We start from the raw sequence: 16,064 nt of genomic DNA, 5'->3' as shown, positions 1-16,064 counted from the left end.
CCCATTGAGGATACTAATACAGTCTCTGTCGTAGGCCTTGAAACCAGGGTGATAGAGATCCAGGAAGTCAGAAGTATCAGATGGTGCCAGAGTTCTGTTCCACTGTAGTCTTCTCCATAGCCATCCACAAAGCGTGAAGGTTTTAAGATTGAGCAAGGTCTTTAATGTTAAATGAGCAAAGGTTTAACCAGTGTTTGTTAGAGGGTGGTCAGCGTCTTGTTCTTACGGAGTGGGACATATTTAACAATTCACATCAGAATTGGACCAAAGTCTTCTCGGCTGGCTTTCACCAGCTGTAAGGGCTATGGGCTCATCTTGCCAGGTCATGCTCTTCATCTCCTCAAATTCATCTAGGACTGTTGAAAATGAAATCAGGTGAAATGTTGCCAGCAAAGCCTCTTATTAATTATTTGTTATGATTTGTTAGCTCAAAGGGAGCACAGTCCTTTTCTCAAAATGCTATCTATAAATATTGCATGTCTATCTCCTTGTGCTCTGATACTGTTCCTATTTGTGGCCAAGTTTGTTTTGAGAATCACGTTGTAAAGAAAGGGATGATGTAAACAGGAAAAGGTAAATATCAGAACAGTGTGTTGTGCTATCTCAATAACTGGTGCAGTTTGCTGATTGCTCAATTACATTTTAACAGTATGATATCAGTAATGAAGAGCTGACTAGTAAGTATAGTTCAGTATAATTCCCCAAGTACTCTTGAACTATAACACAGCGAGAAAGAGTATAATGAAAAATTATGGAGAGGTAGCTGGGGGCTTACCTTATGATCTGTGTTCATTACAATAAATGACATTTTCACTGCAGTGTTACCATAAAGATTATTGGCTGCTGTGTACTGTGGGTCTCTCCTGAATAGAACAGCTTTGTCTGCATAGTGTTAGCCATGGAAAAAAAACTAAAGATCTGCTTAATTTATTAATTATTTTCCATATATTAATGGTGTACTGCTCTGGTCAAAATTGACAGGAAAATGGAGATGCACTTCCCTTATAGCCAGTTGTTTCATGATACAGTGGTAATCAGTATGTGTGTCATGATCTCTGATGCCCCACAACTCCAAATATACATCTGGAAGGTCCATAGACTAGTAATTAGCTCTCCATGAACAAGGAGTTACTGACCTCTGTCTTGCAAAATTGTAGGGTTTTTTGATTTAAGGAAATATGTGATGTGGGAAAAGTTTGAGTGAGCAGGTTTTACTTTGAGATGAGAATTACCAAGGAACTAAATCCTAAATCTAACTATACTTATTTTTATTTCAGTTTATTAAAAAAAGAAAAAAGCCTATTCCGCTATCTAGGTACCGTTCCATCAGTTAAGAATACATTTAAAAATAGCAGTAAATTCCATGCAGCACCCAGTTAGTAAACACCTCTCACCAATGCTCTGTCCCCATATAGCCCATAAACCCTAAAAGCAAACAAACAAAATCCTCACACTGATCCGCCTCACTCTCCCCAAGCTCCTCTTCACAAAGATGGGTTTCGCCATGTGTCCTGGAGGTCAACGCAGTTGGGCTGTTTTGGACCAATGGCATGGAGTTAATATAGTTAAAAGGGTCACTGCTGGGAACCTGAAGAAGGATTTCATATGAGAGACAACAAAGTCTATTTTTGCATTGCTAAAGCAGACTGGTTACAAAAAATCAGGAAAAAAAAAGGGAAACTCTCCAATTTCCCCACTCTTCCTTCTCCAATGGAATTGGAGGAGGAAGTATGAGGGGGAGAAATTGGTTGCTTTTCTGAAAGATGAGCTTTAGCTAGACACAAGTTGTTGGGCTTAATCAGGGGCAACTGGGTGAAATGTAATGTCCTGTGAAATACCTGGGGTCAGAGTAGATGATCTCTTAGTCCCTTCTAGCCTTAAACTCTGTGAATCTATGAACCCTTCACCTCTGCCACTAAGGTCACAGGGAAAGTGTGATCCCTAATTCCACCCACTAACATGAAACCCCTTAACTGTGATTAGATGGTCCTGATAGAATACTTACAGTGTTTGCCCCACGTTCCTCTGGGGGAAGGAGTTTGAGGCAGCTCGGCAGAGGAGGGGCTCATGGACGGTAAAACCAGCATGTCTTCTAGGAAGCCTGTATAAACCAGCACAACCCTGGCCTTTGCCACAGTCATTCATTCCCAACACATGCATCAGTGGGGCCACTACCTTCTACATAAGAGCAGCCATACTGGGTCAGACCAAAGGTTCATCCAGCCCAGTATCCTGTCTTCCGACAGTGGCCAATGCCAGGTGCCCCAGAGAGAATGAACAGAACAGGTTATCATCAAATGATCCATCCCTTGTCACCCATTCCCAGCTTCTGGCAAACTGAGGCTAGGGACACCATCCCTGCCCATCCTGGCCAATAGCCATTGAGGGACCTATCCTCCATGAACTTATCTAGTTCTGTTTTGAACCCTGTTATAGTCTTGGCCTATCAGCATGGCTGCATTCTTCCATAGATTTGCGGGCTTTTCTGCTTCATTTTATTCCCTTGCATACTCCTTAGTGAAGAAAAGGAGCTAGGGATCACTCAGGAGTAGTAGAATACAAACCATGCCCCCTGCACTGATGGCCAGAAGAGAGATTGCATAGGAGCAACTATGGCAACTTTATGCTACCCAAAGTTTCTTTTCCTCCAGTAGCGTAGCTGTCCCAACACCCAGAGGATTGTGAGTTTTCCCTCTTCTACAAGCAATGAGATCCACCAACCCCAACATAAAGTATCGCTGCCACAGGTTAATTCCAGGAGACTTTATTTTTTGTAAAAAATCATGTTCATTTATTAGAATATACCTGGAGTTTGTTCTCTTCTTTTTATCAGTAAACTAATTGTAGTTAGAGGGAAAGAAATGCATAACTGCTATCCATAGAATAACTTAAAGAAAATCACTCAGTTAGTACTTAGCCATTTTTACCAAGAACTATATGAAGAACCTTGAAATCAGTTCCTGAAACATTTAAGAAAAAAAACCATAAGTGTTGGTTTTAAATTGAAAGGGCTTAACATGAACGGCAGCATTAATGTAAGGGAGGAATTAAAGAAGACTTTTTTTTTTACTTGGACAGGGAAGGTCTGAACAAGATTTATGCATTTTTGCTCAGTGTTGGTCCAGAGTTAGTTTGAGAGCAGGCAGGTGTTTCTGATCTCAAGTCAGTGGCCCAGACTATAGTCCCAACCAAATAAATCAGTGTAACAGTGCAGTGTGCAGATTTATATACTGCATGCTCATACAGTAAGGCACACACAAGACACAGGTATGATGATACAGATCACTTTGAGTAAAGAAATCACAGACGCACTAGTGGTGACCAGCACCATTTCCTCGTAGATGTATTTTGCTCCACAGCCTGCACTGTCTCTTGCTAGAGTGGCTGACCCCGCTCATTCTCATTCATCAGATTGGAGGATGCCACTTGTCCAAAAGGACATCTTGGCCCCTTCGGGTCTGTAGAGTTGGGGGGGATACCAGTGCCTAAAGCCTTCTCCTGCTTAAACATGTCAATGCAAAAATACATTTTAAGCTGTGAAAGGGGGGGAAGGTATAAAAGGGGGGGGCATCTTTTAAGATTCCCACTGATGTCAATGGATATTCTCAGGAGTAAGGGCTTAGAGAAAAACCTAACTGAGTTTCTCCATTATTTGAATATTCTAAAATGCATGCAAGCATTCTACTAGGGAAGAGAGCGGGAGATGGAAGGGGTGGAGGACACTTTCATTTTCAAGTAAATTGTATGTATCCACAGTAAGATATTCACAGATTGGGAAACTATCACTTGCCCCATGCAGAGACATGATGAGATGTAAAGTGTTCCCTTATTCCACTGTATAGACAACCTGCTTCACCAGCTTATACATGGACAGCGGAGCAGGCTTCACTGGGCCTCTTCTCCCTGTGCAGAGCGGGATGGTGGCTGGCCAACAGATGTGAACTGTCACAGATTGAGAAGTACCCTGATGTTGGCCAGTAGCAGATTGCTTCCCTCATGAAGCATGGGGCGAATGAAGGAGTGAGTGAGTTATGATTCTGAATGTCACAATTCTTTTCTTGGGCTGCTGCAGCTACCTGCCACCCCTCACTTGGAGATAGGCACTGTCTAGCCCATTGTTGCATATGTCTAAAGGATCTAAGCAAAATTTCCTATAAAAATATTCCATGCTTTGAGAAAGATCTAAGATCCCGGATCCAGTAATCAGGATTGTATAAGCAGCCCCTTGTGCCAGAATGGGATACTCAATGGGACTCGGTATGAGCAATGAGGTCCATCGTTGTGGATCCACTTGCAAACCTAGGGTCTAAGTGAGTAATATTTTCTAATTATGATTCTTGCCCGTTCAAAATTGAGCTAGTTTGGGTCAGGCTACCTTACGTGGAGAAAGATGACCCTCTGCCCACAACCCCTTCTGGCATCCTTTTGATTATTCTGGATTTGTTTGGGGACATCTTGTCAGTGTCAGACTTCCTAAATTAAATCTTAATTTAGATTTCTGCTCACAGAGTAGGAAGAGGAGCGTTTTTTAAGTTATAAGTGAATTCTGCTTCTTCATTTGATTGCTTTATAGAGATCCCCTTCATGGCTTCTATTTTGCTGTACACACTGTCCAAGATTTTCAAGTGACTCAATTTTTGGGTGCCCAACCCATTACTCCTTAAAGAGGCCTGATTTTTAAATGATGGGTGCTCAGCAGTTTTAGAAAGTTTCAGGGTTTGCTGAGCACCCATCTGCTGCAAATCAGGCCTCTTTAATGTGTATTGAGTGGGACACACAAAATCTCTAGTCATTTTTGCAAGTGTTGGTCTGTCTGTTTTTCTTTAAAGGGATTTTTTATAAGCTTCCAACAGTGCTCCTCTATCAAGGTGCCCATCTAAGGTACAAAATTCAAAAAGGTGTTATGCTCAGAGGGTATTAAAAGATGGCTTTTTTTATTATAAAAGAATTGCAAAGCATCCTCTTGGAATTCTTTAACAAAAACGTTTAACATTCATTAACACAGAAAGATCAACTCGAGGAACTGTGGATAAAATCAGTCTTTCTCAAAGCTACTGTTTCTAATTTACCTAAAATCACAGTCAGATTAAACGTCACAAGCCAGTAAAAGTTTCCTTACCTACCTTACTAATGACGCCTTATTAACTTACCGACGGTTATGGTGGATTCTCCATCACTGGAAAATTTTAGATCCAGTTTGGCTCATTTCTAAAATATATTGTGACAGGGCAAGGCCAGATGGCTATGGTAAAGTAGTGAGGAACAGGTATGTTAGCCCTAGGCTAAACGAATCCCTGGTACCATGGTAACCAAATGGTAGTTGCTTGAATTAATCAAGACACCTGGGGCCAATTAAGATCCTTCTAGAAAGCAGTGGAGATAGCTAGGTTGATTGAGACACCTGAAGCCAATCAAGGGCTGGCTGGAACTAGTTAAAAGCCTCCCAGTTAGTGAGGTGCGTGTGTCAGGAGCTGTAGGAGGAAGCCGCGCTGTTGGAGGAACTAAGCAGTACAAATCCATATCGGGCGTAAGGAAGCAGGCCCTGAGGTAGCGGTGAAGGAGATACTGAGTGGGGGCTGCTGGGGGAAGTGGCCCAGGGAATTGTACACGTCCTATTTCCAAAAAGTCAGCTACCATAGCTGCTACTATTAAGGTCCTTGGGCTGGAGCCCGGAGTAGAGGGCGGGCCCAGGCTCTCCCCTCCCTTCCCCGATTCCCTGAGACTTGAAGACAACAGAGACTGTGCGAGGGAGGGTTGCTTCTGCTCACCTTCCTTGCTGGTTTATGATGAAAATGTCTCAGTAAGCTGTGACTGTTTCCTCTAGAGAGAGAAGGGCTATGTGGAGGGTCACAGTGAGCCCCTGAGGCTAGCGAAATCTTCCAGGGAACGCGGGACCCACAGAGACAAGGACAGAGCTTTGTCACAATATGCTGTAGTTCAACCACAGCTATTGAACTTGAAGCAGAAATTAATTCAGGAAAGTCCAATGTTCTGAGTTACCAGGAAGGTCAGAGTAGAGGATCACAATACTCCCTTCTGACCTTAAAGTGTATTATTATTAAAAATTAACATTTTAGAAACCTAGTTTACTTTTCTTGTTATTTACTTTGTGCCTTTTGGTTTAGCTTGGAGTGTGTAAATAGGCTAGTCAATTTCACTTTTGTTGGTAGTTTTCAGTCAGCCGAAACTTGTCCACATCAAAACCCAAATGAGACCCATCATTTTGTAGAACCCATAATCATCATGTGCCTAATGTGCCCAGCCATTTGATGGCCTCGTCATCAGCCGGGTGGAGAGCTGGAAGCCCGGCGTCAAAATAAGCTAGTGGGCACTCGTCAAGGATGTGCAACGTAGACTGAAGTTGACCTCAGCTGCTTCGCGGGTCATTAGAAAAGCCCCATTTAAAGAGTGGCTACACAGTTGTCCTATCCTATTCGAAACCAGTACAGGGATGACCACAGGTGACTTGCAAATCAAATTCTGGTAGACAAATGGTTGAGTTAGTGACAAGAGTGATTAACGACTATAGTTGCTGACCACTTATTGCACCAAGCAGATTCCACCATCATGTCCTGTGGGGGCATAAATGACCATAAAGGGCGTCTAGAAGACAGGTAAGCTGGCAGGTGGTTGAAGGGGCCTATGTACAAAAGCAGGTCACTGTTCTCATGGATCTTAGCCAGCAGCATGACAAAGGCCTTCTCTCAACGAATACGCGGTCATGCTAAGTTACTAAGTATTGGTAGCTATGGCAACAGAGTTTCCTGTAAAGCCCCAGTAGCAATACTCATAGCTTTGTTAAGCTCTACAGCAACCAGCCTCATGTGAGATGAGCGACAACAGACAAGAGCACAGTATTCTGCTGTTGAATAGACAGGGCTGATGTTCTAAGGATCCAGGTGCTCCACCCCAGGTCAAACCAGTCAATTTTCTGAGCATGTTTGTTCAAGTGCTGACTTTGGCTGCCATCTTCTCTCAAGTGGTTGTAGTTTATTAATGACCTATCCAATATCACATTGCAGTAAAGTGGGTTTAGATCATGCTGCAGACATTGGCTGTTGAGGAAAATTTTAAACTCGTGGCTTGCATTAGCAGATGAAATGCACTAAAACGAGTTTTGGAAAAGCTCGTCTGTGGGCGCCATCAACTACAGTAGTCTGCCATGAGCTTCATATCATCGCTCAAGACCATGTCAATTTCTGAGAAGGACTGAGCAAGGTAGCTGCAGCAGATGTCAGCACAGATTAAACTTGTGTGAGAATGTAGCTGGCAGGTCAGTGATGTGCACATTGAACAGTATCAGTGAAAGATCTGAGCCTTGAGGAAGGCCATTGATCTGACACTTCCAAGAGCTACAGCAGTTGCCCATGTGTACTCTAAACCGCATATAGAACCATGGTTTGACAGCTCCCCACTATAGGCGATCTACCTGTTCCTTACTTGACAACCAAGCCACTGCCAGAAGGTGCAGGACAAGGCATCTGCTACTACCAGTTGAGGTTGCAGGATATCTTCCTGCCATTACTGGTGCTGCAGTAAAGTACATCTGCTAGGAGAAGGAGCCACATGGAGCAGCTACCATAAGGTGTTGGGAAATGGGAAAGAGTGATGGAGTGGAAAGTCTGATGGATTTGGAGAAGGGAAGAGTATGGAATTGATGGATGCATTTTGGTGGGGAAATTATTTTACCCAGGAAACATCATGTGTATCTGACTGAGATGAAACGTTTTTGTGGGAGCTCTTTGTTACAATGTTGGCAGCACTTCATTGTTGCTTAGTGATATTAGCCAACCAATCTGAAAGCAGAAACACCACCACAAGACTTGTTTAACCAGCACAGCCTGAGCTTTGAATATGCGCAGTGAACTGTTCTCTAACAAGCTGCATATCAAGAATTATTTGCTGAAGAAATTCACAAATAATTTCAAATAATGAATACATCTGACAATTCTGCCATCTGTTCTCAGAGCATTTGCAAACATAGAGGTGAAGCTAAATTAATTGAATAAGTGAATCATTTTTAATTATTTGAACTGCCCTACTTAGAACACAGGAAATGCAGTTCACTTTGGAATGTGTGAGGAAACCAGATTTTCATATTACTTGTTTGTTTTATTGTTAATTTAGCAGTCACCTAATTAATAAACATAAGTTATTGGTAAATTAACAAATTTTAAGACATTTGCAAAGTAGTTAAAAATCCCATCCTTCATGCACTGCAAAGGTGAACTGCAGTCCCTGGATTTGTCTCCTTCCCCGTACAAGAGCTACCTTGAGGAAGCATTGGTAATGTAGCAGCTCCCACAGAGGGGAACACCAGCCCCATTTGCATCATGGAGATACTGAAACAGTGACAGGCAGGGCTAAAACCTGCTTGGGGGTTGGGGGAGAGAAAGTGTGTGTGTGTGTTCTTTTGAAGTAAATATTTAGCTACAGTATCTAAGGTATTAATTATAATAATCAATGCATACAAACTACAGTAGCTAGCATTGTATTTACAGCAAGCAGCAGCATTTTGAATCTTTCATGTTTTTCTCACCTTTTATGGTACCTTACCAGATGATGGAATTTCATCCAGGATTGTGTCTAACTGTACATATGTATAGCACTCTACATAAAAACCCCTACAGTTATGCCTTAGCCAGACAGTGACAAAGCAATGCATTTTCCCATGGCTATATTTTGAAATCTCTTTGAAAATGCTCAGGGCCCCAAACCTTTTACCTTAAGGTTCTGTCCTCTAATGCCACATGTTTTTAGCCTTGAAAAAAACAGTCTGCAGCCAACACAGATCTACACATATTGTTTTGGGGGATCCAAATCAGAATCTGATCCTTACTCTGAAATCAGCTGAGACTGGTCTCAAACTATTTAGATATTTCCTCTGCATGTTTAACACATTTTTGCTATGATTGTGCTTGTTCATTGTTCCCCTCTCTGCCTTTAGATGTAGGTTTTAGTTATTGAGTGAGGTAACGTAGACTAGAAAGGGCATGCGGGAAATTATTTTGATGTTTATTTTTAAAAAAAATATTTTACAGTATTTTCTAACTTTGTGAATTTTAAACAGTAATTTTTTTAAAGTTACAGATGTTAATAAGATTCAGTGTTTTCACATTACATGCCAGTTAGTGCCTTTCAGTTCATGCCTGTTAACACTGTAAATTGCAACATTTAGCAATTTGTAGTTTAATTTAGAAGGATCACCTACTTTCTTAAATGCTTAAGTAATGTAGCAAGCTGCAGTTATTGATTCTCTGAATTTATTACAAGAAAGCTGTATTCAGTCTTTCCTCTTGGGAATGCACCTCCTGAACTGCATGCTTGCTAGTGACAGCTTAGACCCCTGATACATAACCAAAGACCTCGCCTAATATCCTTGCAACTGCTTAAGGAATTTTTATTAAGTAAAGGCATCATTAAAGAGGACAGAATGATGAAGTTTAATGAGCATCTTTCTCACATGATATTGTTAGTTTTGCTGTAGCAGCTACAGTGTTCTTATTTGTTACTTCCAGTCGGGCAAATAGAAAATGCAGTGGGGTTTTGTGATATTTGTATATGTGGAAATAGTTGTGTTCACCAGAGATTTTTTAAAAATGTTTATTTTATATATAGAGATAGATGCTGTATGGGATAATTACAGATATCTGAAGTGTGTGTTTGCAATCCAGGTTTCATGCTTTAGTTTTTGCTTGATAGAGATTTGGATGTAGATTTCCTCATAGAACTATAACATCCATGTAAACATATGATATTACAGATTACCAGATGTAAAGCTGTGTGCCATGCCTTTGGCATCTGCACATAGATTACTGATCAATTCCCATAGATAGTGGGCACCATTAAATTCAACATTCCAAACTCCAGGTGCTCACAGTATCTTTATAATAGGTACCACAAATCACTGCATGGGTTGATTAAATGGAGCCCAGATCCAGTCTAACCAAATGGAGTTTAATTTTCTTTTAATTAATATAGGTAGGCCCTCTGAATAGCCCAGTTCAGTATCTTTGAGTGAGGAGTCAGGAGTGACTTCTGGTGGTATTACTTAAACCCACTAAAATTAAGAACATCTGGGGCCCAGTTCTACCTTCACTGACTTCAGTGGAGTTTCCCTAGTATAAGAGAAGGCAAAATTGTGTCCCGAATGTATTGTTAGGTTGAGGCGTACCTGTTATTCTTTTTGCATGTTGTTGTTACACCAGGGATACAGGCCTCCTTGTATTGGGTATTGTACAAACACAGAAGAGAGACGGTCCCTGTCCTGGAGAGTTGATACAATCTGAAGATGTCTGATCCTGGTTCTCCCTTTGCATAGCGGACTATTTAGTTTGATAGATTTCAAGGAGTATATCTTGAGCTGAGATAGCAATGCACAACTGAAACTTACTTGAAACTTCTCGAAGGAACCCAAGTTCCTTGAGTAGTTTAACTCAGTGAAGGAAGCTTTAGGTTCACACAAGAAAAGGCACAAGGAATGTCTTATGAAAGGGAAAACTTACAAGTTAAGCCAAGGTCCTACTACTAATTTAATATTCCCACGCATGGTGGAAGGGAGAAGAAAGATGTTAGAACCCTAAATACACTGCTTACCATTTATACACAATTCTTTTTTAAGAAAAAACTGTACCACTGTTGTTGTTTTTAAAGTACAACTGAATGGGTTTTTCTATTTAACATTTTTGTGACACATGATCAAAAAGAGTGTTGCCCAATTAGGCCTTTGACAAAATTCCATTGTTTATACTAACACTGTCAGAATCCAGCCTCTCCATAGCAGAAACGTGCATGAAACAGGCAAAACACACACACACATCCCTCAGGGGAACCCCCACTAATCCCCACATTATGCCAATCTGCAAACTTCAAAATTTGTGCCAAAAAGGCAGTCTTTCCCCACTTCTCAGCAGCTAGTTTATAGCCAACAAGCTGTACTACAGGACATTACATAGTGTTATGAGATATTGTCAGTTCTCAAGAGAGAAAATACATGTTGTGATAAACAATAAAAAATATGACTAATATATGTTCATTTACTTTTGATTTGCCAGATGCATAATTTGCAATGTCTCCCCCAGTTATTAGTGAGTTTCTTCTGTGCAACATGCCAGAACCCAGTTCAGATACTTAGGAATCTGTATACACTTTTTGTTAAACTACAGCCTTACCACCGTACAAGAAAAAGGAAAAAAGTGAAATAACTCCAGCAGTGCCATTCAGAAAAGAAAAATATACATCATACATTCCCAAAGCACAGAAAATGTGGACTCCAATATCCACCCACTTCCCCTCCAGAAATACCACTTCCCCTCCAGAAACCCCACCTGGGAAACGAATGGAAAACTTACTTCAGCAGTCTCCCAGCTTTCCTCTCCCTTCTCCAAGCCGTAAGAGTCCTCCTTCCTTCTCTTCTGACCCCACAGTTCTAAAGCCCTTCCTCTACCCAACCTTGAGCCAATGTCAGTTGATGGGAAGAAGCTGTGAGGGCAGGATAGGGTGAAGAGAAAGCTGTGCAGTGATGCTCCTAGACCCCTGTATCCCCTTCTGCTTTTTAGTGCCTATGGTGAGAAAAGCACTTTCTGGTGGTTTTGGGGCTCAGATCCAGGGATTCTGTTTAAATTCAACCCTGCGAGGGCCCAGTGTTGAATTTCTCCATATTCAGATTGTATGCTCTTTGGGTTTGTACAGCACCTAGCGCAGTCGGGCCCCTTTCTTGGTTAGTCCTTAGGCAATACTATAATAAACAGGATTAATAGCAATGTATGAAAAATGTTTGTATTCCACTCTAAGGTCATGTTAAAGCTTCTTTAGCGTCAGAAATCAAGCTTAAATAGTAAAACATAGTATATGTTTGCAGATTTGAGCATGTATTTCCATTTGTCAGCTAGTAACTTTTAAACATCATAAAATTGTCGCTAATGGTGCTTTAAATGATCAGTTGCATGTAGCCACAAAAGAGTCAGCTCTTTTATTTTTATCTTAGTGTCTTTTGACAAGAGTTTTCTCCTTCCATTCAAACTTGAATTCAAACACAGCACTGGATAGGTTTAGATTAAAAGTAAAACAAATTTCTTAACAAAAGGAGATAGGATTTTAAGTGAGTTCAAGTATGAGGGATAAAATTAGAAATGGTTACAAGCAAATAAAAGTGAAAATTGCTTTCTAGAGACCAAGACTTAACAAAACTACAGTCTTGCTTCAAGGTAAGATTTTTACCATACTACCTTCCAGCAAGAAGCTGGCCACCCTCTGGTCAGGAGCTCCCACAAAGTCCAGCGTGCTCAGTTCTTTTGTCATCTTAGATGAAAGACAACTTAGGATTCTTTGCCCCTCTTTTTTATGGTCCAGTGAACCTTTGAAATGGATTCGTCGGAAGGCAAGCCCCAGAGTAAAGTTAATTCAAGCTGTGAGGAAGTAAATATGGAGACTGCTGGTAAAAGAAATTCCATGCTGCTTTATTTCCCCCAGTGGAGTTTGCTGAAATGCAAATGAACTGCTGTTTGAAATGTGATTGCTAATTGACTCTGACACCTGGCTGGAGGTGTCAGCCTGTCCTTTGACTGGGAGAAACCGGTTTACCTACTCTCCGAACTAGTCTAGTAAATGCAGTTCAGTTCCACATTTTCTTCATATTTTTATGAACCCTCAGGCATTTACCATGCATACACCCACAAGAATATTAATGATCAGTGTGTTTAGTTTTCCAGTGATACCTTCCATGACACGTATCCAATACAGTGTAGGACATTAATGAATTGGGATGTATTGAACTGGTCAGGCCGGTTGAAACCAGTGAACATCTTGCATTAGGATGCTCTTAGCTTCACTCTGGGAATATGTGACCCTATCGCTTAACATAATGCCATTCATTCTGTTCATGGGAAATGTCACTGCAGGTAACTTTGAGTTAAGGAGCACATGTTAATTTCAAAAAGTTATTGTCAAACTTGGTTGGCAATCTGATAGCGTGGATAGCCACTGAGACAGCAGAATGATACTGAGGTATTATGAGGGGACACCTTTCAGAGGGATTTCAGTAGTGTCATCGTTCCATGTGTTTGTACAACTAAGATGGGACTATACTACAATCTATACTACAATCTTAATTACTGTGGTGGCTGAGGAGGCTGATGTGCGTGCACGCTACCCTCTTTCTGTCGGTGGTGCACATCCTCACAAGGAGTGCTTCCACCAACTGAAAAGGGGCAGTGTGGGGGGGCTGAGCGCCAGGGCTCAGTTGAAAAGTCCAGATGCCCCCCTGGACTTCTTGCCTTCCCACTCCCAGAGAGCTGCACCCAAAGTCTGGTCACTGCCGTGCTCCGGGAAGGGTAGCAGGGCTGGGAGTCGGTGGCAGCCCAGCTTTGAGCAGAGACCCAGCAGGAGCCCAGGTGGGGAGTCAGGAGCTGGCTTTCTTGTCAATTTCACGGCTCCAGTGGAGACTTGAAATTGACAAGAATGACAGCCAACAGCGACGTAAGGGACGTAAGGAACGCGGTATCTACACAGAGGTTGTGTGTCCCTAACTACACCAACATAAGCCCTACGCCTCTTGTGGAGGTGAAGTTATGTCAGTGTAGTAGGGCACTTACACTGCCAGGAGCAAGGCTGCAGTGTATATACGGACATATTTAGGTTAATATAAGCGGCCTTATGTCAACCGAACTCTGTAATGTAGACCAAGCCTTAAAGAAAGCAAAGCTCAGGATCCTTTCTCCTCTAGACACACTGACATCCCCTCAGAAAATGTCTCTAAAAAGCAGTTTGTGTCAATAAGGGAAGTTAAATTTGAGCTGTATTTATTTTGAGTGGGCTTTCAATGTAGCTTAATCAGGATTATTCATTAATTTTCTGATGTTTAGTTAAATCTTCTCAGCCATATAGTCTATTTAGCTTTGCTGTGAATGCTAGCCATCTTAATTGTTAGATACTTTGTCAACATTTAATCAGTGGTACTTATTAATGTGGCATTGATGTGTTGGTAGCTATCCCACTACTATCAATCATGTGTGAACAGACAGAGAAGACTCTGACACCATTGCTCTCTGTCACATTATCAAGCCCTTGGGTTTTCTGGTTAGGCGTGATGCTCACTGTGCTGTAAATGGGTACTCTGTCTCTCCAGTTTAACCCAATTTTTGTCATGTTGACTTAAATACACATACTCTGAGCCTTTATTCCATAACTGTGCTGAATAAAGGTTGCCAGTTTCTGAAAGCAAAACTGATTTCCTCCTTTACGGTTTTTAAACCCCGTTTTTCCTAGTGTTAACCTCCTGATGAGTCAAAGAAAACTAATACTATGTACTGCAGCTTAAAGTCTAATATGAATTTCAAGCATATACAGATAAAATAAACTAATGACCCTCTGCTTTCTTGAGCTTCAGTAACTAAATGCATTGCGTAATGTGCAGTTGGTTGAAAGCCCATATGATAGTGTTGGTATCACAAATGTTTTTGTCTCATTTCTTTGCAGTCTCTATGGCAGACATATGCAGGCAAATCCCGAACCTCCAAAGAAGAACAATGATAAGTCAAAGAAGATCAGTCGTAAACCTCTGGCAGCGAAGAACAAATAAGTCACTGGCATGTGCCAGCGTTTTTAAGGCTTTTTTTCTTTTTTTTCCTGCATGTGCCTAAAATATTTCTAAATGTTTACTGAAGAAATGCTGTTACCCATTTTATAAAAAAGCAAAGACTCTCTTCAATCAACAGCAATCTGCCAAATGCACTGCTTTTAAGACCTTGCTTAAGGAATACAATATTATACATTCTCCTAATTACTACTAAAGCCATGTAGCCAATAAGTATATCACTATCAGACACCATTTTTAACTTTTATATTTATATGTATATGAAAAACAATGAAATATTTTCTGTTCACATATATCACATGTCCTGTTATGCTTTATAATTTTTCCGGCACAAGTACGTAAATATAAAACGTATAATATTACATGTGATTTTAATAAAATCTTTATTTGTATTGTGTTGCATTCTTCAATAGAATTTAAAAAAATAAGGTAATGTTCTTGGTGAATATACATAGCCTAGGTTCTTGTTACTTATTTTCATTTTTAGTTGTACTATGGCATTTTGTCTGATACAAGTTAGTTAAAATGTAAAGCCTTCTGTCTAAGAAGTGATATATTTTCATCAGTTTCATGTTTTTCTCATATCAGTGTGTCACACTTTTTTCCTTTGAAGATTGTTTTAAAATTGGGGAGAGGGGAGACAAAAAAACATTCTGTGAAGGGCTGCCAAACACTATATTTGGAAGAAAACGTTCTCATTTGAAGAAATTATTTCTTCAGTGGTTAGTTTAAATACATTTTTTTTTTTTTGGAGTTTTCGCTATAAATTTTTTTTTAAATCTCTGCATTGAAATTACTTGGATTGAAGGACTGTTGTAAATAGCTTTTGAATATGTCATAGGAGTTATATTTATCTGTACAAAACCTGCACCACACCCAAGGCCAGAAGCTGCAGTTGTGCAGCGATTAAGCAACCCATTGTTTAACATCAGAAGTAGTGTGAGAACTCATTGAGGGGGGAAATAAACCTTACACACAGTGATTTCAAAATAACTTCTAGCAGGGCAAAAGCTAAATGGAAGGTGCATGGAGAGGAACATATCTTGGTGTCAGGACCTTCCTTACCCCTAGGTTTCCTCTCTCCTGAATTTCAGACCTAAGCAACCAATTGCAGCCTTTATGATGTCATCCAGGCAGCAAGCAGAAAATCATGCCCAGACTCCTGAGATGTGGGATTTGCTTTAAATAAGAAAAGTAAACAGTTCAAATGTCTTACATTATAAATTATTTACTATATAAAACAGTCTATATCTGATCACTGCATTATCAACACCACTGTAATAAAGGCCTGTTCTTTGGCCTTTTGGGGAATAAATTTGGCACATTTTATTTACGAAAATCCATTCTTAACTGGTAAGGTTTGGGGGGTGAGAAGAGGAAGTTGCAGGGGGTGGGTGTGTGTGTGTGTGTACACAGAACTTTTACCTTTTTGTCCCTTTCTCTCATAGACAGTTGTTAAAAAGTTTAGGCT

General features: G+C 40.7%; 1 protein-coding gene across 1 annotated transcript in view; it reads left to right on the top strand.

The window, feature by feature from the left end:
- Positions 1-14,985, top strand: part of RSU1 (Ras suppressor protein 1) — a 183,552-nt gene extending 168,567 nt beyond the window's left edge. Inside the window, exon 9 of the mRNA XM_084621244.1 lies at positions 14,476-14,985. Within this exon, the coding sequence (XP_084477370.1) occupies positions 14,476-14,578 (103 nt within the window). The 3' untranslated portion in view covers positions 14,579-14,985. The remainder of the gene's footprint in view (positions 1-14,475) is intronic.
- The last annotated feature ends 1,079 nt before the right edge of the window (positions 14,986-16,064 follow it).

The sequence above is a fragment of the Lepidochelys olivacea genome (assembly GCF_965140295.1).
Source record: "Lepidochelys olivacea isolate rLepOli2 genome assembly, chromosome: 2".
In the NCBI taxonomy this organism is placed as follows: Eukaryota; Metazoa; Chordata; order Testudines; family Cheloniidae; genus Lepidochelys; species Lepidochelys olivacea.
Note: the sequence above shows the minus strand (reverse complement) of the source record. Positions and strands in the feature narration are given on the sequence as shown.